Raw genomic sequence first — 21,173 nt, 5'->3', positions numbered from 1 at the left:
GTAGTGTGTTAAAGAAGTAATGAGAAAGAAAAGGAAACATTTTAATAATAATGTAACATGATTGACAATGTAATTGTTTTGTCATTGTCATGAGTGTTGCTGGCATATATATATATATATATATAATATATACACACACATATCTACATATATACAGACACACATTTACATACACCTATAAGTATCTATATATGTATATCTATATCTATATATATATATATATATATATATGTATGTATATATATATGTATATATCTATCTATCTATCTATCTATATATCTATCTATATATATATATATATATATACACATATCTCCTTTGGGGTGTGAGGAGCTGTTGCTGGGGGTGCCAGAATCCACTGAGGAAGAAAAATTTAAAACATTATTTGTACAAAATCTTAATTTATCTATCCATTCCTAAATAATTAAATGGGCAGGCTATTTCGTATCAGTGCAATATGCTGCTTGTTAAAACGGATGACTCCTAATCTTACGTGCACTTAGTGCTGCGTGGGTATTATGAACTATCATATTTGTTCAAGTTCTATTTAAATTTTAAATATAAGTAATTTTTATTTTGTCGACAGAAATATGTTTAGTAGGAATGAAAGTTAAATTTAATCATCATTGCATAAATTTTTCTTCACCATAGAAATTTAAGGACTAAATCCAACTTCCATTCCTACCAAAGATATTTCTGGCGACTAAATAGAACCTACTGTAGTATATCCAAATTCGAGCTATTGAGCTGTCGCCTGCCTGCCTGCAAGGCCACCCTCGCTTCTCTGTTACTTTTTTTCCATTCATTTAATCTTGGCTAGTCGCGGAAATATAACATGGAAGGAGGATTACACCGAGTATGACTTTACCAAAACAATCATTGATGTCGAATAAAGTATCTATGATTCCTGAAGCTTAAATTGGTGATCTGGTTTTCTGCGTTAACCTCATATTTTTTCATACTTCTTCCCAAACAGGGGTTGTGAGAGTAAAATGAATCATTAAGCGCTGATATATATATATTGAATATATTGAAATAGTTTTACTATCAAATAATGCAAACAGTACGCGGCACGTGCTTCGCCCTAATTCTGGGCTCATCAGGCAGTACACACACACTGCATCCACTCTCGCGAATCGAACCTAAGACGTCAGCGCTAAAGGTGAAGCCTCTCATGTTGCGCTATGGTGTGTGGGTCGTTTATTTGACAGTATTGTAGATCGTTGTGTATTATATATATATATATATATAAGATATATATACTGTATATAACTTTTGAGAATGCAACGTATAGTGGCAACCTTTTGATTAATTGTCATCGCGAAGCAGAGCCTTACTGGAAATTTGAGGCATTTCAATTCAAATGGGAGATCAGAGGGTATAACGGTGATGCCAGCAATACATTCAGAGTGTGGCGCTCTGCTTTTTCTGTGTAGCTGCCTTCACACAGCCTCTCCGCTGCTTTATAAACGAACGCACAGAAAGCCGTCACCTTTTAAATTGTGTAATGCGTTTTTTGAACAGGTTTGATGCATGGAAGTGATCACTCGTGACTGCGTTTAGTAAGTTCTCGTGAGCTGCTATCTTGTGTGATGTTGCGATGTCTACGGCTTAATTTAATGTTATCTAAGACCCGGTACTTAAAAGTTTCTGGCTGCACTCCGGTTGTAATATGACGAAGCTGCGTGAGCTCACTTTTGAGAATGCAAGTATAGTTGTCCAGGAGAAAAGCAATCTTGCCTGAAATCAATGGCATCGTTTTGTAGGGTCTGTCCTTGAGACTTATTACTTGTCATCAAGCAGCTGAGCCTTACTGGAAATTGGAGGTATCTGAATTGAAATGGGAGATTAGAGGGTATAAAGGGGGCGCGAGGAATACATTGAGTGTGGAGAAACTCTAGAGACAGCGTGTGTATTAACTTGTGGATTTTTCTGTGAGTATTTGGTGGGAGTGTGATGAAGTTGCTTCGGAAGACACCGTTAGCCACGGAGCTCAGCTCAGAGCGAAATGAGGTAAATGGGAGGGGATATGATGACGTGACTCCCCCAACCGCATTAACTGTCAATCCCTCACAAACACAGTCTCTCGGAATTTGCATAAGCACACCCCTTCACCTGCAATTTTAACTTAGTTACAAAGTGATCAAAATCTCGCTTATATCCGCGCCCTCTCATTAAACTTGTATCCCGCATTACCCGTGGGCATGAGAAACACCAGCGCACCCTGTCTATTAAGTTAATTTAAAGTTTAGGTTTACACCTTTCTTTCCGAAGTAGCAGCACTCATTAATATGGTAGTATATGTCACTCGCTCGCTTCTTATTGTTTCACTGCCTTCTCAATTATATAATGCATGTTTTCTTCAGCGCATTTTGGAGCTCTTCCTGGTTTTCTACGTAGTGCGTTGACAGTCAGTTCACGTGATTATGTGGGAGGCGTGATGATGTCACACGAAACTCCGCCCCCCATGGAACTGGCTGAACTCCATTACAGTAAATGGAGAAAAATAGCTTCCAGTTATGACCATTATGCGAAGAATTTCAAATGAAACCTGCCCAACTTTTGTAAGGAAGCTGTAAGGAATGAGCCTGCCAAATTTCAGCCTTCTACCCACATGGGAAGTTGGAGAATTAGTGATGAGTGAGTGAGTGAGTGAGTGAGTGAGTCAGTGAGGGCTTTGCCTTTTATTAGTATAGATACTGTATATATATATAAATATAAATACATATATACAGTATATATATATATATACAGTTATGTCCATAAATATTTGGACAGAGACAACTTTTTTCTAATTTTGGTTCTGTACATTACCACAATGAATTTTAAACGAAACAACTCAGATGCAGTTGAAGTGCAGACTTTCAGCTTTAATTCAGTGGGTTGAACAAAAAGATTACATAAAAATGTGAGGCAACTAAAGCAATTTTTTAACACAATCCCTTCATTTCAAGGCTCAAAAGTAATTGGACAAATTAAATGACTGGAAATAAAATGTTCATTTCTAATACTTGGTTGTAAACCCTTTGCTGACAATGACAGCCTGAAATCTTGAACTCATGGACATCACCAGATGCTGGGTTTCCTCCTTTTAATGCTCTGCCAGGCCTTTACTGCAGCGCTTTCAGTTGCTGTTTGTTTGTGGGCCTTTCTGTCCGAAGTTTAGTCTTCAACAAGTGAAATGCATGCTCAATTGGGTTAAGATCAGGTGACTGACTTGGCCATTCAAGAATTTTCCACTTCTTTGCTTTAATAAACTCCTGGGTTGCTTTGGCTGTATGTTTTGGGTCATTGTCCATCTGTATCATGAAACGCCCAATCAATTTGACTGCATTTAGCTGGATTTGAGCAGACAGTATGTCTCTGAACACCTCAGAATTCATTCGGCTGCTTCTGTCCTGTGTCACATCATCAATAAACACTAGTGTCCCAGTGCCACTGGCAGCCATGCACGCCAAGCCATCACACTGCCTCCACCGTGTTTTACAGATGATGTGGTATGCTTTGGATAATGAGCTGTTCCACGCCTTCTCCATACTTTTTTCTTGCCATCATTCTGGTTGATCTTGGTTTCATCTGTCCAAAGAATGTTTTTCCAGAACTGTGCTGGCTTTTTTAGATGTTCTTTAGCAAAGTCCAATCTAGCCTTTCTATTCTTGAGGCTTATGAGTGGCTTGCACCTTGCAGTGCACCCTCTGTATTTACTTTCATGCAGTCTTCTTTATGGTAGACTTGGATATCGATATGCCTACCCCCTGGAGAGTGTTGTTCACTTGGTTGGCTGTTGTGAAGGGGTTTTTCTTCACCATGGAAATGATTCTGCGATCATCCACCACTGTTGTCTTCCGTGGACGTCCAGGTCTTTTTGCGTTGCTGAGTTCACCAGTGCTTGCTTTCTTTCTCAGGATGTACCAAACTGTAGATTTTGCCACTCGTAATATTGTAGCAATTTCTCGGATGGGTTTTTTCTGTTTTCGCAGCTTAAGGATGGCTTCTTTCACCTGCATTGGAGAGCTCCTTTGACCGCATGTTGCCTGTTCACAGCAAAATCTTCCACATGCAAGCACCACACCTCAAATCAACTCCAGGCCTTTTATCTGCTTAACTGATAATGACATAACGACGGACTTGCCCACACCTGCCCATGAAATAGCCTTTGAGTCAATTGTCCAATTACTTTTGAGCCCCTGAAATGAAGGGATTGTGTTAAAAATGCTTTAGTTGCCTCACATTTTATGCAATCTTTTGTTCAACCCACTGAATTAAAGCTGAAAGTCTGCACTTCAACTGCATCTGAGTTGTTTCATTTAAAATTCATTGTGGTAATGTACAGAACCAAAATTAGAAAAAAGTTGCCTCTGTCCAAATATTTATGGACCTAACTGTATATATGTGTAGATAGATAGATAGATATGTATGTCATAAAAAGAGACACAAAAAAGCCATAAAAAGAGTTTGATTCCCAACAGGGGAAAGTTAATGGTGGAAAAGTAAACATTTCAACAAAAAAAAAAAAGAAATAAGGTAATTTTTTTTCTCTAGGATACAATGCTTTTGTAAACACTTCTTAAAGCATCTATTTGTGGACTGAAAACAACTTCTTGTTTTTGTCTTCTCATTTCCTCTGGGAAGCAGAAGGGGTGGGGTCAAGAAGAAGCAGATGTGATGTCACTATTTTTTTGGGAGGGACTTCATCTTGCCTGGCAATGGCACAGAAACTGAAGTTATTAATCATGAAATCCTCTTTCCACTCAGCCCCCCTCCCATTCTGCCCTCTTAAATCGTATCAAGTGTGCATATGTACAGTATGTGCCCATACATTTTCAAACCCACTTATCTTGCACAGATTGGCAGGGATTGTGGAGCAAGAAGAGTGCTCAAGGCAGGATCAGTCACTGGATAGGGCAGCAGTCTATCAGGGGGCAAACACACACACACACACAACACATATTGACTATGATCCAATATAGCATCACCAATTGACCTTATCTGTTTGGACTATGGGAGGAAATTGTGAATCCTGGAGGAAGCCCACGTGACTACAGGGAAAACATGTAAACTCCACATATATATATATATATATATATATATATATATATATATATATATATATATATATATATATATATATATATATATATATATATATATATATATATATATATATATAGTCACAAGAATGAGACATACTCAGATAAAGGTTTGGGGCAGCCATCCGTATAATCTGGTATCCTGGGTGCAAAGTCGTTCTTTTATAGAAATACATAGCACTGAAGTGCATACAACCGAGTCCAAAACAAGACTGAGGGAAAAGGGAAAAGAGGGCAGGCTTTTAAAGGGGAAGACAGCAAGTGAGGTCATAAGGATCGGGCACGTGTTCATCAATCATTGGATCAAGCCCGGACGTGACATCAGAGGGGCCTGAGCTGGTAAGGTCTATTAATTAAATTAAAGGAACACTTTAAAGAAACACATTAGATACATCAGATCTCAATATGAAGTTGGATATCTATACAAATAACGACAGGGCAATGTCTTAGGAACAAAAGGATGCCAAGTCTTTTAATGGAAATAAAAGTTTTCTGCCTACAGAGGGCTCAATTGTGTAGACACCCTAAAATCAGAGTGAAATGAAGATGTGGCAGGCTAATCCATTTTTTCAAAAACTTAATTTCTGCTACTCAAAATGCTTTTCAGTATCTTGTGTGGCCCCCACGAGCTTGTATGCATGCTTGACAACGTCGGGCATGCTCCTAATGAGACGACGGATGGTGTCTTGTGGCATTTCCTCCCAGATCTGTATGAAGGCATCCCTGAGCTGTTGTACAGTGTGAGGAGCAACCTGGCGGCGCCTAATGGACCGAAACATAATGTCCCACAGATGTTCTATTGGGTTTAAGTCAGGGGATCGTGAAGGCCATTCAATTGTTTCAATTCCTTCATCCTCCAGGTACTGCCTGCATACTCTTGCCACATGAGGCCGGGCATTGTCGTGCATTAGAGGAAACCAGGACCTACTGCACCAGCGTAGGGTCTGACAATGGGTCCAAGGATTTCATCCTGATACCTAATGGCAGTCAAGATGCCGTTGTCTAGCCTGTAGAGGTCTGTGAGTCGCTCCATGGATATGCCTCCAAGATCATCACTGACCCACCACCAAACCAGTCATGCTAAACGATGTTACAGGCAGCATAATATTCTCCATGGCTTCTCCTGACCCTTTCACGTCTTTCACATATACTCAGGGTGAACCTGCTCTCATCTGTGAAAAGCACAGGATGCCAGTGGTGGACCTGCCAATTCTGGTATTCTATGGCAAATGCCAATTGAGCTCCCCGGTGCTGTGCAGTGAGCACAGGGCAGTAGACATTTGGGCCCTCAGGCAACCCTCATGAAGTCTGTTTCTGATTGTTTGGTCAGAGACATTCACACCAGTGGCCTGCTGGAGGTCATTTTGTAGGGCTCTGGCAGTGCTCATCCTGTTCCTCCTTGCCCAAAGGAGCAGATACTGGTCCTGCTGATGGGTTATGGACCTTCTATGGCCCTCTCCAGCTCTCCTAGAGTAACTGCTTGTCTCCTAGAATCTCCTCCATGCCCTTGAGACTGTGCAGGAGACACAGCAAACCTTCTGGCAATGACACGTATTGATGTGCCATCCTGGAGAAGTTGGACTACCTGTGCAACCTCTGTAGGGTCCAGGTATCGCCTCATGCTACCAGTAGTGACACTGACTGTAGCCAAATGCAAAACTAGTGAAGAAACAGTCAGAAAAGATGAGGAGGGAAAAATGTCAGTGGCCTCCACCTGTTAAACCATTCCTGTTTTGGGGTCATCTCATTGTTGCCCTCTAGTGCATCTGTTGTTAATTTCATTAACACCACAGCAGCTGAAACTGATTAACAACCCCTCTGCTACTTAACTGACCAGATTAATATCCCATAAGTTTCATTGACTTTATGCTATACTCTGATTAAAAAGTGTTCCTTTAATTCTTTTGAGCAGTATATATATATATATATATATATATTTATTTATTTATTTATTTATTTATTTATATATATATATATATATATATATGTATATATGCATGTGTGTCTACACTATATAAACTGTACATCATGAATGCAATGTGCAATATGTATGCAGTTACAATAAAACCCACATTTGTAGTCTTACTATTCTATTAATGTATCATCCCATGATTCTACATTTTTTTCCTTTTTGGCTATGTATAGGATTTCTCTCTTAAAGGAAGCAATCAGTTAGTTATTTATGGTCCAGTTTCATATCTATCTTTCTCTTTAGATAGTATCCCTTGTCAACCCTTGGGTGAGAGACCCCAAATATGGCCTGCTACCGCGGGTTACATCTTGCCTTCATCAATTTCTGATTGGGGCACCTATAGCTGTAATGCATGCCCATCATAGCAACCTAAGGTTATGGCACAACAGTCTGTAGTTATCTTTGCTTTTTTGGAGGGAAAACTGCAAATGTAAAACATTTCTAGCCTGAAATTCACCACAGACCACAGTATGCCTTTCACTACCTCATTTGGGTCTACATTGCCAGTTGTTATTTAGCCCATTCATCATTTGTAGTGTGTGCCATGACTATATAGATTTGTCCAGGATGGGGCACATAATAACTGTGTATTCAGAGGGAGTGACTAAGAGTCTAGGTAGCATCAGAATTAGTTAACTAAAGCTGAACTTATAGTACAAGGGTTTCTAGTCTAGGTGATATAAAACTTGATGACTGCCATTGCTTAGCTTGTTGCCTGAGCATTACATATTACTCAACTATAAATTGCAGGTATGTCAAATTAAATGACTTTACAATGACATTCCAGCACAATTTCACATTTCCAAAGTATAAGGGAAATTAAAAAAGTTTCCGCACTTTTATATTTTCATTGGCAATGGTGAAGTCATTAAAAAGTTGGTACAATGTTGGAAAAACTGCATCACAAAAGAAGGTGACTATGTAGAAAAGTTAAGTAATTTGTTTTTGAAATTCTTAATAAATGTAGCTAAATCAAATTCAGAAACTTTTTGAACATCCCTCGTATCATGAGCTTGCCTCTCTTCCTGACAGCCAATAACTCGCTGCCTCATGAACCAGTGCTATGTGACTTGTTAACAGATATGGCAAGTTCAACTGCAATCTCTGCTCTTTTTCTCTTTTTATTACATAAAACACAAGACATCAAACAGACCAGTATATCTTCTGTTTGTCAGGTCCAAAACAGCCACATTCCTTATCTCTTGAAGCTGCTTTATATACTCTATTATATACTGTATTTCCAGGTAAACATGTGTTGGTTGTCAGTTCTCACACATAAGCTTGTCCCTATGACATAAGGCAAAAATGAAACCTGATTTGGGTGTGGCGCAGACTGAGTCACTGGGGATATCAGACTACACAAGAGATGGTCACAAGAAATTTGCAACTGCAGCTTTCTAAGATTGTGTAAATGAAGCCTGCAACTGAAAATCACTAGAAAAAGTATATAAAGTGACATGGGCTTAAATAGAATCTGGCCAGAGTCTGAAAGAAGACTCTGTTAAGTACTAAGCAAAGCTGAGTTAAGTTAGTAACTGGTCCAAAATTGTTACTCAGAAAAAAAATTGTCCACTTAAGTTGTTTATTTGTCATTAAAGTTTGGCAAAGCCTGAAATATGAAGGTTGGACTTTTTATAAAATGGCTGTGGTGGCATGTGTGCACAGTCTCCATGATGGCCACTGCATCGCTAGCAAATGTTGTGATGGAAAGAAAATTAATTTCGACAGAAATTTGTAATACCCCATAATAAAATTATAAAGAAAAGATAGGAAAATAGTATTTTTATTGCATAAGGGCTAAACGTATCGTTCAGTGGAATTCCTACAGAACATATTATTGTATTTGCTGTGTTTTTTATGTTGCATTGTGTTTTACTACTGTGTTTTGATATTTAAATAAGATGTTCAATGTATTTCAAGGAAAATTTCAAATAATAATGCAAAAATAAAAACATGTATCTGCAGAACCTGACAGCATTCTGCTCCATTCGTCACACAGACGCTTTTCCTCCATATTTATTGTGCCACATTGTTCTGTTCCAGAGCTCCAGGTACAGCCTCACTGTCCATCAGTTACAGCACACTGCTCTCCTCCTGACAGGAGTGTGTCCTTTCTGCCCCTCCATCAGCAGAGGTGTGTTGCTCTCTTCCTCTCTGAAGGGTACAGACTCACTTTCCTCTCAGTTGACTAATCCTGAACCCTTTCTCTGCCAGGGCCAAAATTTACATTTCCAGCACCTGTAAAGGGATTTGACAAACTGATGAAACTGAAATTAAGCAGACTGTGAAAATGTCACTTGGAATATTACAAGTTGTAAAACAGCTAGATTTTCATGCAGCACTAAATAACCTAGAGATTGAAGACTTTTGAAAATTCATTTGAAAAAGAAGCATATCGTTAGCATCAAAACTAAATGATAAATATTTAAAAAAAAGGGAAAACCATAGCATTAAATAAAAAAGTAATAAATAAGTAACTTTTTAATGCGCAAATGCTTAGGTATATCATCAACATGATCCCCCTTTTAACCGTGTGTCATTCCTTTTCTATTGCTGATCTCTCTGTCCTATCCTAAAGTTACACATCCATTGCAGAGGTCATCTGTAAAGTTAGATTACATGCAATTTAAAGCACTGTAATGTTTCACCTCTCGTAGCATACCCTCCTGGTTTAAGCAAGCACATTTAAAAGGGATTAAAGAGGAGCTTGAGCACTCCTAAAGGAGCTGCACAGAGATAACTGCTGGTCCCTGTACTATTACTTTCAAACATGCTGTCTGTCCAATTTTTTTTCCAGCAATAATTTACTTCTGTGCCATCCTTATCACATTCAGGACTTTTTCTCCACAAAGTTTTCACATGCCCACTCCTATGATATATAGGCATGCTTTCCAAAAACCATTTCAGGGGTCTATTTTTAGTAATCCTAGTAGCAGTCACAGTAATAGTAGTAGTGTGCGGAGTGGTGGCTCTGAGGCTAGGGATCTGCACTAGCAATCGGAAGGTTGCCGGTTCGAATCACGTAAATGCCAAAAGGGACTCTGCTCTGTTGGGTCCTTGAGCAAGGCCCTTAACCTGCAATTGCTGAGTGCATTGAGTAGTGAGAAAAGCGCTATATAAATTCAAAGAATTATTATTGTCACATGTACAGAGTATAGTAAGATTTTTGTTTAGATTTACAACCAGCATTTACATTTACAACCAACATTACCTTTCTCTTGCACCATTATGAAAGAATGTATTGCAATGGAATATTTTATTCATTAAATAGCACTGATCAGCTTAGCTGATGTACTCCTTCCCCCTGTTTCCATACTGCTTGTTCAGTGCCTGAAACCTCAAGAAAAAAACCCTGAGAAAATCTCAAGGATAGTTTCCTGTGAAAAACTGCTTTGCCTTCCTATATCACACTAGATGGATCCATCCCATGTCCCATGATGCTGCAGTACCCTTTTTGCTTCTTGCAAGTCTTTGTTGGTCTGGTAGCACATTAAATGGCTGCTCTCTACTCATTCATCTCATTGATTTTATTAACAATAACATGCTTATTTACAGTAACACAGTGGGTAGTTTTGCCACCTCATAGAACTAAATTCTAAATTCTAATCCCAAGCCATGTGTTTATCTGTGTGGAATTTAGATGTTCTGCCTGTGCCTACACAATTTTGTCATGTCACATTAAAGGACTATTCCAGTGATTTTCAGTCATAGCCCTCTTTTTACACAATTATAGCGAGTTAGGGGCAGTCGGTAGTGTGCTCCCATGAAGCCGGTTGTATAATGTGACATGCCCAACAACTTAATCTATGACAGAAACAGATTTGATTTTTTTCTTTAGTTGTAGGGGCAGGCTCTGTGTGCATCAGAGCTGACAACCAATGAATGCTCATCTGGAAGTTTAGTTAATAGAATGTAGTGAAGAGGAATAAGGAACATGCATGATTTGGACCTCACAAAGAGAAGAGAAGCTCATTTATCTGATGTCTTGTGTTTTTCATACCATGACAATAGTGAAAAAAGAAAGGAGCAAGATTGTACCTGAACCTGCCATACCTGTTACCTCTTCATACAGGCAGCACATTACTGGCTGTCATAAAAAGGGTTGAGTATGACTGTACTGAAAGGTTGATCATTAAATGTGACATGCCCAGTAGTCAGCAAGTCTAACATAACCAAAACGACTAGAAGCCATGTAATGTGACATCAGCTTTAAGCTGATTGCTGATTTCAAATTGGCTTGATGTAAGTGTAATGCAGGTATGTGCATGAGAGGACCCTCTCGTGCACTGCCACTCTGGTCAGTGCCGTAGTTTCCTACCTTGAACCTTGTGCTGCCACAATAGGCCCCAGCTCTAAAAACCCTGAGTTGGATTAATCAGGTTTAGAATATTTCATTATCAGCTGAGCTCCTTTTCAATGCTGAGACATTTTTACAAATTATTATTATGCAGTCAGTGCAGCCGTTGTATAGAGCGAGAGTATTTTCTGTGTTTGTATAGATTACAGTGATTTATAAAACCTATTAACATAGCATCATTGATTGAAGCTAGCCTTTTTTAAGAATGGGTACATTTCCTTCCTTTCTAATTTGTTTTGTCCATCCCTGTTACACAAAACTAAATATTTATAGATTACTTTTGATGTGTGGTATCTAAGATCTGAACCGACTCTGGCTGCCTTCTCCTTGTCTGTTGCAGGTAATACATATTTAATCCACTGCTAGACACTAACTGTGTTTTCTAAATGGTAGTGTATATATCTTATTTTTCATAGAGAAACTAAAGAAATTCTAAAACTAGACCAATTCTTTGTTTGTGATATTTTCTATTTACTTCAAACATTTTTTACATCTTATTTATTTTATGAAGCCACTTTCAACAAAAGCAAACAATTTTCACCTTAGATTACCTTTAATGTAATTATGACTTTCTGCTGTTAATCGCCTTATAACAAGTGAGTGCATTATGGACACATACACAATTGTAGTGCTCGTCCAATCTCTCGATTAACTTGACTACAATATTTATAAACTGTTCATAATGAGCTATGCAAACAGTTTGTAAAACAAGCCTTTTTTGAGGTATTATTTTTATAAACATTAATGTTTTAAAGAAAACTAGAATATGAATCTGCTCCTTTATCAGAGCTGTTATTGCCATTACTTTTGTATCTGGTAATTCTTTCTGTTCTAATTACTCTCATTAATCAGTGACACTTTACTGTAGTTAGCAGTTATCTCACAGCTTCAAAAGTTCACAGTACTTCACCACCTGGCACAGTTTAGGGCTTTTCAACTTCTATAAAAGTATTATAACCGGTACATTCTGTACTCTTGCTACCATCCAAATATCTACTGATGAATGCTGTGTCACATTATGGTTCTATCTGGTATAGCTACCACTGTTCCGGTATCAGTCCTCCTTGTTTTGCTAAAAAAGTCATAATCATACTTTGATGAAGTGTTTCACTTCACAAGAATCCAGCAGTTGGGCTTGTTGCAGTGTGTTCTTTGTTTTGTTCCCTCCCCCACCATAACCATAATCGTCTATGGGGGCAGAGCAAAAGCTTTAGATTCGTCAAAAATTTTACTCTCCAGTTTTCGATGGAATGAAAGCATTGATATCTCGATGTTTGGTGTCAGGCTGGACAGAAAAATACCAAACTCGAAACTTAAGCCTGTTATAAGATTAGTTTTTGAGCCAAATCATGAAAGAGAAAGAGGCACTCTAGAGGAACCCTCAAATGCCATAATTCTGTAATTAATTATGATTTTTTTCTCATCAATTGCTGTCGTATTGACCTATTTTATTATCTGAAAGATCAGTATCAGATTGTTAAATAATTACTGAAATGTTTTTGAATAGTTCTGATAACTTGGTTCCCAGGGTGCAAAGCCTACTGATGCTCACGTCCAAATTTTTTCTAATGTGTAACCTTGAAAAGTGGTTGGTCTCTTTTGACGCATTTAAATAATTCTTTCATTTCTGTGAACTATACTGAAATTGTAATCACTTGATATTGTTTTCTCAAGATGCTCCATAACCAAACAAACATGAATTCAGTTTTCTACATCACATAAAGTTCTCAACACGGTGCCATGCAACACTATATATGCAAGGGAGAAACCAAACCTAAATGAGGTGCCAGACCATCACAGTGCCACATATACTCATACACACGCATCACCAGTTTAGAACAATCAATTAACCAAATCTGTATGTCTTTGGGAGCAAAACTAGATTATGTGGAGAAAAAAAACAAAGCAGAGAAACCCAAGGAATATTCATATAGTTTTGCTGCCTCTACTGTTTTGGATTAGCATCCAGGATGCTTTCACCTTTTTTTATTTTTAAAGTGTAGTGTCATGGTTTCGAATCAGCAGTCTGTTATTTTGTAACAAAGATATACAAAGATTTTTCCTTGTCTGTCGAACTAAACTGTAGGTATCCCACATGAATGACTGCAGCTTTCTAATATTGTGAAATAATTGAATTTTTTTGCAGGATGTTATAAAACTAGTGGAATATATATATATATATATATTGTTTTTATAAGCTGACAACGCTCTAGAATATTGACGTATTGTGTACCCCTGTTTGTCAGTTTATGATATTCAAAAACATGTTAACAAACACTTTAATTATTCGTAGTAGGACTTATAAAGCAGAAATCACTTAGGGCTGCTTGTAGTTTATCTGTTAGTCACAGCATACATGTTTGTGTTATTTAGCAATAAGTAAGTAAGTAAAGCCAATATTCTAAAATATTCCAATATGCTGTCAGAAGGTTTAGCCCATCTTTAGACTGTAGCCTAAATGATTTCAGCTTCCTCATATTTTAAAATAATTTAATTATTTTGATTAATTGCTTTTTATTATTGAAATGGCAATTATTTTATTATAATAATATGCTTTCAAGGATATTTGTGTGTTGGTTTAACTGAATTGTATATACTGTATATGATGAGCAAATTAAAGCTAGTTTTTCACAAAAAGTCACACTTAATTTCCCACTTTCAGTCTTTGCTTATGTAACTCTTTTAGTTTTCATTAAACTCACAGCCAAGAAGAAGCTTATTGTGATGGTGACAGCTGTTTTCAACAGAACAGCAGTTAATATCCACCTTAAGCTTTGTCCAGCTGCCTTGAAAAGCCCACTGAAGATATTTTTGCAGGCTCTTTGACACAATCCTCTGGGCATCTTTTTTTTGGCTGTTAATTTTGTTTGCGAATACTGCAAAGTGTGTTAAAGATTTGACTTTTTAGTAGTTATTTAGATTTAAGTTGTTAGGTCTGATAATAGTTAGAAAGTGAAATGTATCACCTAAATATAAAAAGAAGAAAGTGCGTTTTTGTTTCTGACACAAACACACACACACACACACAAACACACACACACACACACACACACACACTCTGGCACACACATTTGCTCACTGCTGTCAAGCACTCCCGGAAAACATGGCAGTTTGCCACAGACAAAATTTGGTTGCTGCTCAGACATTATTTCCCCAAGCATATTACTAGTTGACTGCGATGTTCCTTCATACTAGATTGCATTCTCCTGCATGGCAACCTGCAGCTAAATGCTTTTTTACTTTGAGAATAAAGGTTTAAATTAGCATTACAAAAACCATCATGGAGTGAATTTGCCTTTCTGTGTTATCAAAAATAACAATGAATTAAAAAACAGCTTAAAACACTGAAGTTAAATAAGATCAATAGTAATTGACACAATGAAAAGAATGTAATTTCATTAATTAATAATAATGACAATCAACTTGGATAAAAGTGAAAATAAGATGTGTCTTAAAATAGTTCATTTGCTACCAGATTTTTACATTGTTAAGGATTTGCTAGGTTAGCAGCTGCATCCAAGTACGAATGGACCTGTTTTCCTTCTTGAATCCACACTGTTGATGTACTGAATGTGTACATGTTTGCATAGATAGGATGGATTAATTGAAACAACTACTGTGATGTGTGTGGCTTCCTGGTACGGTATTAAGTCATGAGTGCAGCTACTGTCCAAATGCAGTCTCACCTTCATTCTTGTTTATTACTGAGAGAGCAGATTGTGTTATTTATGCAAAGCTCAGAATCCCATCCTGCAATGAATCTTAATAACTTAAGGATACTGTTGATTCTGAATAGCAATTTTTGTCCACTGCCGTATTTCCTTGGCTTAGCACCAAAAAGGGAAAACTGCAGCATTTTTAAAAGTGATTTAGTCGTGTTTTGTCAGACTGTGTAAATTATTATGCTCATTCCATCTCTCTAACTATCTATCTGTGTGTGCCTAAGCGTGTCTGTCCACCCATCTGTTTGCCTGCCGTTTCCTTTTGGTGCAACATGCTTTTTGCAAGGAGAATGTAAAATTCTTCCAATCAGAACAGACCTGTTATTTGATTAAATAAAAGAAAAGGAGGGAGGGAGAGAGAGAGAGAGAGAGAGAGACGAGAGAAGAGAGAGCAAGCCGGGGGAGGGAAGAAGTGAGGGAGGGAAAAGACTGAGCTAGAAATGATCTCATCATGGTGCTCTGCTTTAGATTTAAGAAGGCTGCTTCAGATCAGCACGGAGTAAACTAGCGCCTCAGCAGAGCCTGATCACGGTCCCATGTGCTGTAAAAGGCTACTTGTGCCTCTGCCTGAAGCAGCAGTCTTCATTGCAGTGCTAAAGGAATGTCCCCTATTGTCAAAAATCCAAAGTGCTTCTCACCCATGCTCTGCCACTGCAAAGTTGCATGCACTAACAACACTTTATCGTTGATGTTTGGATGTAAGGTAGGAAATGAATCCTGTGCATGTGATGATAGATGTTTGTATGTTGCTTAAATATTTTTCCTAGCTGCATGCTCTAGGTTGCGGGTGCTAAGCTTAAATCAAGCAAGGAGCAGATTATCAGTAGAGGCAGCAGTTCTATATGCATTTTCCTTAGAATGAAATTTACAAATCAAAGTAGCTGAACTGATTAATATAAGTGGATGTATTTTATTAATAAAACTGAAAGAATAAAATATTTTTTCTGTTTTTATAGGTTTATGTTTTAATTTCTTTAGGTATTTGTTGTATGTAATAACTAGTTTTCTAATTACTATTTTCTGTTTAAAGTTTTTTTTTTTTTTTGCCCTAATCTATTTAAATTGTTGTATATCACTCTCACCCTCACCCTAAAATATACTAATTGCATCTTTTGGATGTAAATTTTATTACAAAGATAATTATTGCTTGTGTGAATCCCCTCTTCCCCTTTCCCCTAGGCCTTTGCTGTTCTGCATTATACAGTTTGCAGAGAAACTATTCACTTATGTATTTGTATTTTGCTCATATCTAAGTGACTAGTGGACTGTTTGATCCAAAATTAAGAACTGATACTTAAAAACAATGGAATTCTGTAATGTAAAAATAAACAAAGTATGTTGTAATTGTATACATTTTAATCTGAAATACAAGTGCTTAACCAAATTTTGTACCAGTGGTTTGTATTGCTTCCACCTAAAAGTCTTTATAATCAGATTATAAAAGAAATAAGGTAATAATCATTTTAAAGTTCTAGAACCTAGTAAAATCTGCATTATGAACAAAATCAATAATAATATAGTGTTGGTACAGATAAAAGTATAAATACAACTTCCTGTAGATTGTTTTCATTATTCCAAAAGGAAATATTATTCAAAATAATATACAGTGAGCATAAAGCCAGCAGCACCCTTTTTGCGTCTTAAGGCTCAGGAATATAGCACACAGATCACATTTAATTTTAAAAGTTTTTTTTTCATCCTTTTTTCCTGAGTTGGCCTCTACTTACATTATCTCCGCACCCACACATACCATGAGCTGTGTCCTCCAAACACCCCTGTTAATTAGAGCCTGTGGTTGGCTATTAAAATTGTGAAAATAAAGGCAATGGGCATGTAATGATTAAAGGGATATTTACTGCTTATTATTTCACTTTTTTTCACATTAATACACAATGTTAAGTCATTAAATTATGCATTTGCTCTTCCAGAGTCTCCATGAAGTTTTTTTTTATTGCACATATGTATAACATTAATTTACCAAGATATTCTCTAACTTGCTTAATACAACTGAGGTTTGAAAGGGGCCAGAGGCTATCCTGGCAGCACTAGCCTCAAGACAGAAATCAGCCCTGAACAAGATGCCATCCATTGTAGGAATATAAATAAATGTATTTTATTTCTAAATACTGATATGCAAGTGTACATACAAGTAATAGACATAGGTGTGGAGGGTGCAAGGACCCATTTAGTGATATACAGATCATTTAGCAGTGCCGCTTTAGATAAATCAGTGCAATGCTTTCATGCTACTTGTCTTGCAGAATAGCCCTTCCCTCCCAATATGTTTAAATGGTTGTCCATGCTTTGCCCATTCTCCAAATATTAAGTACAACATTTCAACATTTCATGTTGTAAGTTCATCAAGAACCAGAGGTCTACCAACAACAGTCAAGAGTGAAATGAATTCTCACAAAGGTCTGGATAAATATAGGATTGTATCAATGAGAGGACAACAGTCAAGTAAAAATGAAACAGGTTTCAAGACAGTTCAATATTTTAAAAACTCAGAAGAGGCTGCTCGGGCACAGAAACTGTAGGGAATACCAGGCAAACCCATGAAAAGGATACTGTATATTTAATATCTTTAAAGATATGTAACCTTTGCATTTTTAAAATATTGTATTTAAAGACATAATCATTTGGGTTGTGGAAAATCTCTATTAAGAAAAAACAATCTAATATGTAAACACTGTTTTGTTAAGATAAGCCTTATATTTGCAATGATAATGATTTTCAAATATGAATTTCAAATATGAACCAATGAAACAAGATGTTCTTTAATACTGCTATTTTGTCAAGATTTTCTGGGTTAATAGATTTAAAGTACTGTTGTAACATAACATTACATTCTCAAAACTGACAATCCAGTTTAGGATTATTGGGAAGCAGGTGTAGCAAGAAATAAAAATAAAAATTGAGATGTCCATCCATTCATCCATTATCCAACCCGCTATATCCTAACTACAGGGTCATGGGGGTCTGCTGGAGCCAATCCCAGCCAACACAGGGCACAAGGCAGGAAACAAACCCCAGGCAGGGCGCCAGCTCACCACAGGGCACACACACCCACACATCAAGCACACATTAGGGACAATTTAGGATTGTCAATGCACCTAACATGCATGTCTTTGGACTGTTGGAGGAAACCGGAGCACCCGGAGGAAAGCCACGCAGACATGGGGAGAACAGGCAAACTCCACGCAGGGAGGACCCGGGAAGCAAACCCAGGTCTCCTAACTGCGAGGCAGCAGCGCTACCCACTGTGCCACCGTGCCGCCCAATTGAGATGTTGAATCAAATTTTTTAAATATTATGTAATAATAATTCATTCACCTTTTAACTAGCTCACTTAATTTGGGTTCAGTGTAACATTGGCCAGAGTTTGGGTATAAAGTTAGAACAAGTCCTGAATGGATCGTATAAGCATCAGTGATGGCTGAAATTTAAAATGAATAAGTTAGTAATGACTAGTAATGGCTACACACAATTTTGTGATTCATATTTTACTTTGGCTTACTTGAGTACTATGTTTTGAGTCTTTTGTATCCCAAAGCAACAACTAATTTAAGTTAAAATGCATTATTAGAAATTACACATTCTTGCTTTGGACTCCCGTGAGTATAAATTGGATTATAAAGGTCTGAGGATGTTTATAGAATGGGTGATCAACAACTTTAGGGTCTGAGCTTGAGAAATTCAGGGACTTTGGTTTTCAGTTTGCATGTTTTGAAATAAGAAACATGCACTTTAAAACAAATCATATATTTTTGTTATTCATGTGTTTTAATACACAGGAACTAATCTTTGTCCATTTACAAAATCAGCACTCTAGAATACTCTTTCAGGTTCATGCACAAAACTTTCTGATCACTATTTGTATGTATGTAAATAACAGAAAGTTTGACTAATGTCTGTCCAATAATTCTGCTATCTAAAAAAGAATTAAAATGTAGTGTCCACTTAAGGTATTTTGTACTTCTTTTGTAAAGAATAGTTAAAAAGGGGATTCTGTAATATGCCTAAAGTTCTCTAGTTAGGAACCGACTAGTAATTTGATTATATGAAATCTGCTGGGAGTGCTCTTGCCACGGACAATTTGTGTTATCTATATGCATTTATTACGCAGCACAAACAAATCAATAGCTGCACTATGATTATGTGACATATTGAATCAGATCACATAGCCAAAAAGTCTCATGTTCAGATGTTTCTTGTCCTTGTGTCAGGATTTTGGAAAAGAAAAATGAAAATATTCTGAAAAGTTGTATGATTTTTCTATACAACACTACTGAACACAGAATAAATAATAAAACAGCATAATTAGAAGTAGATCATTTAATTACTCATCTTGACATCCCTGTCTGATAACTTGTTTTTCTTAGATTATCAGGTAAAACCAAAACTGCAAATGTGAAGCATTGCTGCCTGCTGGGATTTCGTGATGTAACAGCAGTCATTAATACCTGTGGCACTTCTTCACACAGACACTTTGTAGCTGGAGCTGAGTGGTTAATTGTGGTACCCATGGTGACGAAAATGTGAACTGTTTAGAAAGAGATCTGCTTCCAAATTCTATCCACGCTGTTCCATTTTTAAAGGGATGGAGGATGTGAGATTCATGGCAGTGTTGGCTAAAAAAACGTCAGCTTGCTCCTACTCGTTACTGTGATTTAAATTTCGGAAGTCTGAAAAATGTGTTACTGCTAGTGCTTTAAAATGATCTGTACTGCTGCTGCTGAGAACATGCTGTGCCACCTGGGGGAGGTTCTAAGTCCTTCAGGACCACACAGTTCCTATTGGGTTGTCAGTGGCTACAGGCGGTTTGTGTTCTTCCACCTATGGCGTTAAGTAGTCGCTAAAAATTCATTCACACTTGAAGACCCCTAGGGGTTAAAACTAGTTTCTGAATTGTCTTCTGCAAGAATGCAACTACTTTGATGCTAGAGTAATTAATTCACTGTACTGATTTTCTGAAATGTGATTTTCAAATGTATTTCACAAGATAGATGAGAGTGCATAGAAGTCTTGCATTATTAATGCAATAGGAACTGTAGGCAGACATTATTGTTTGAAACTGTTCTATCACAGTGATGGCACTACTCTTAAATGGGTTGGAATATAAGATCATTGGAATTTAATTTTTCTGGTTGCTATTTGTCCATTTTTATCCCACTATTGCCCCATAAGAGGGATTATTCAAAGACCTATATGATAAGGATGGGACAGGAACTGCAGACTAGGAAAGGTAAACCAGTAGTGGCAAAACTTTCTGGCCACTAGAGGGTAAACAGTCCCAGATGGTGCCACATCTCTAGGCTTTCTGGAGCATTCAAGTTCATTTATTTGCATGGTTTAAATCTTGTGTCAAATAGTACAGGGAGAAGAGAGGTTGCCTTTAAGGCCTACAGGACACAATGTGCCTGATGTCACTTTTAAATATAGGTCTACCCCTGGACCCTGAAATCACCTTGAGCCCGGGGTTAAAACTGTTTTTGAGCGTAGAAACTAAATGAGCCTAGTTAAAGGAGGTGACTTAAGGGAAGCACTTCTATGGTGGGCATTAGGAGGACAGGATAGAGTCTTTAGAGACTGGTGGGGGGTGGTGTGATGGAAACTTTCTTTGTATGCAACATTAAGGCGATAATGTAGTCAAGCCAGAGCATATTACCTGTATTAGATATCCCCATAGGGATCACATGTTTTGTTTTTTTATTTCTGTTTTGTGCCTTATTTATCCTCTGTGTATCACTCTGTTTTATGTAATTGAGTTAAATGCACCATTTATGTTTCATACTTCGGCCATGTTGCCATTGTTACAAAGTTTGAATATACAACAATAATACCATACTTATTAGAAATGCAGAGTATCTTTTCATTCCATTTAGTCCAGTACAAGGACAAAATAACCTGGAGCATCAGGTGCAAGGTTGAGACCTGCCCTGTGCAAAATATTGTTTCATAATATGCACACTCACACTTATTCATAGTTGGCAAGTTTAGAGATTACAATCAACCTATCACACATCTTTGGA

At 37.4% G+C, this 21,173-nt stretch overlaps 1 protein-coding gene across 24 annotated transcripts in view; it reads left to right on the top strand.

The window, feature by feature from the left end:
* Window positions 1–21,173, top strand: part of dlg2 (discs, large homolog 2 (Drosophila)) — a 1,682,723-nt gene that overhangs the window by 801,969 nt on the left and 859,581 nt on the right. For 2 of the 24 annotated variants that reach the window (XM_039744370.1, XM_039744366.1), the window contains exon 1: window positions 15,587–15,844. The exons of 20 other annotated variants lie outside the window; for them this stretch is intronic. In XM_039744370.1, coding sequence (XP_039600304.1) covers window positions 15,743–15,844 — 102 coding nt within the window. In that variant the 5' untranslated portion in view covers window positions 15,587–15,742. Of the gene's footprint in view, window positions 1–15,586; window positions 15,845–21,173 lie in introns of those variants that run through there. 2 more of the 24 variants (XM_039744381.1, XM_039744374.1) reach the window with 2 other exon arrangements.

Source organism: Polypterus senegalus, chromosome 2 (genome assembly GCF_016835505.1).
Source record: "Polypterus senegalus isolate Bchr_013 chromosome 2, ASM1683550v1, whole genome shotgun sequence".
NCBI classification, from domain to species: Eukaryota; Metazoa; Chordata; class Cladistia; order Polypteriformes; family Polypteridae; genus Polypterus; species Polypterus senegalus.
The sequence above is the reverse complement of the archived record's forward strand: the minus strand, read 5'-3'. Positions and strand labels throughout refer to the sequence as shown.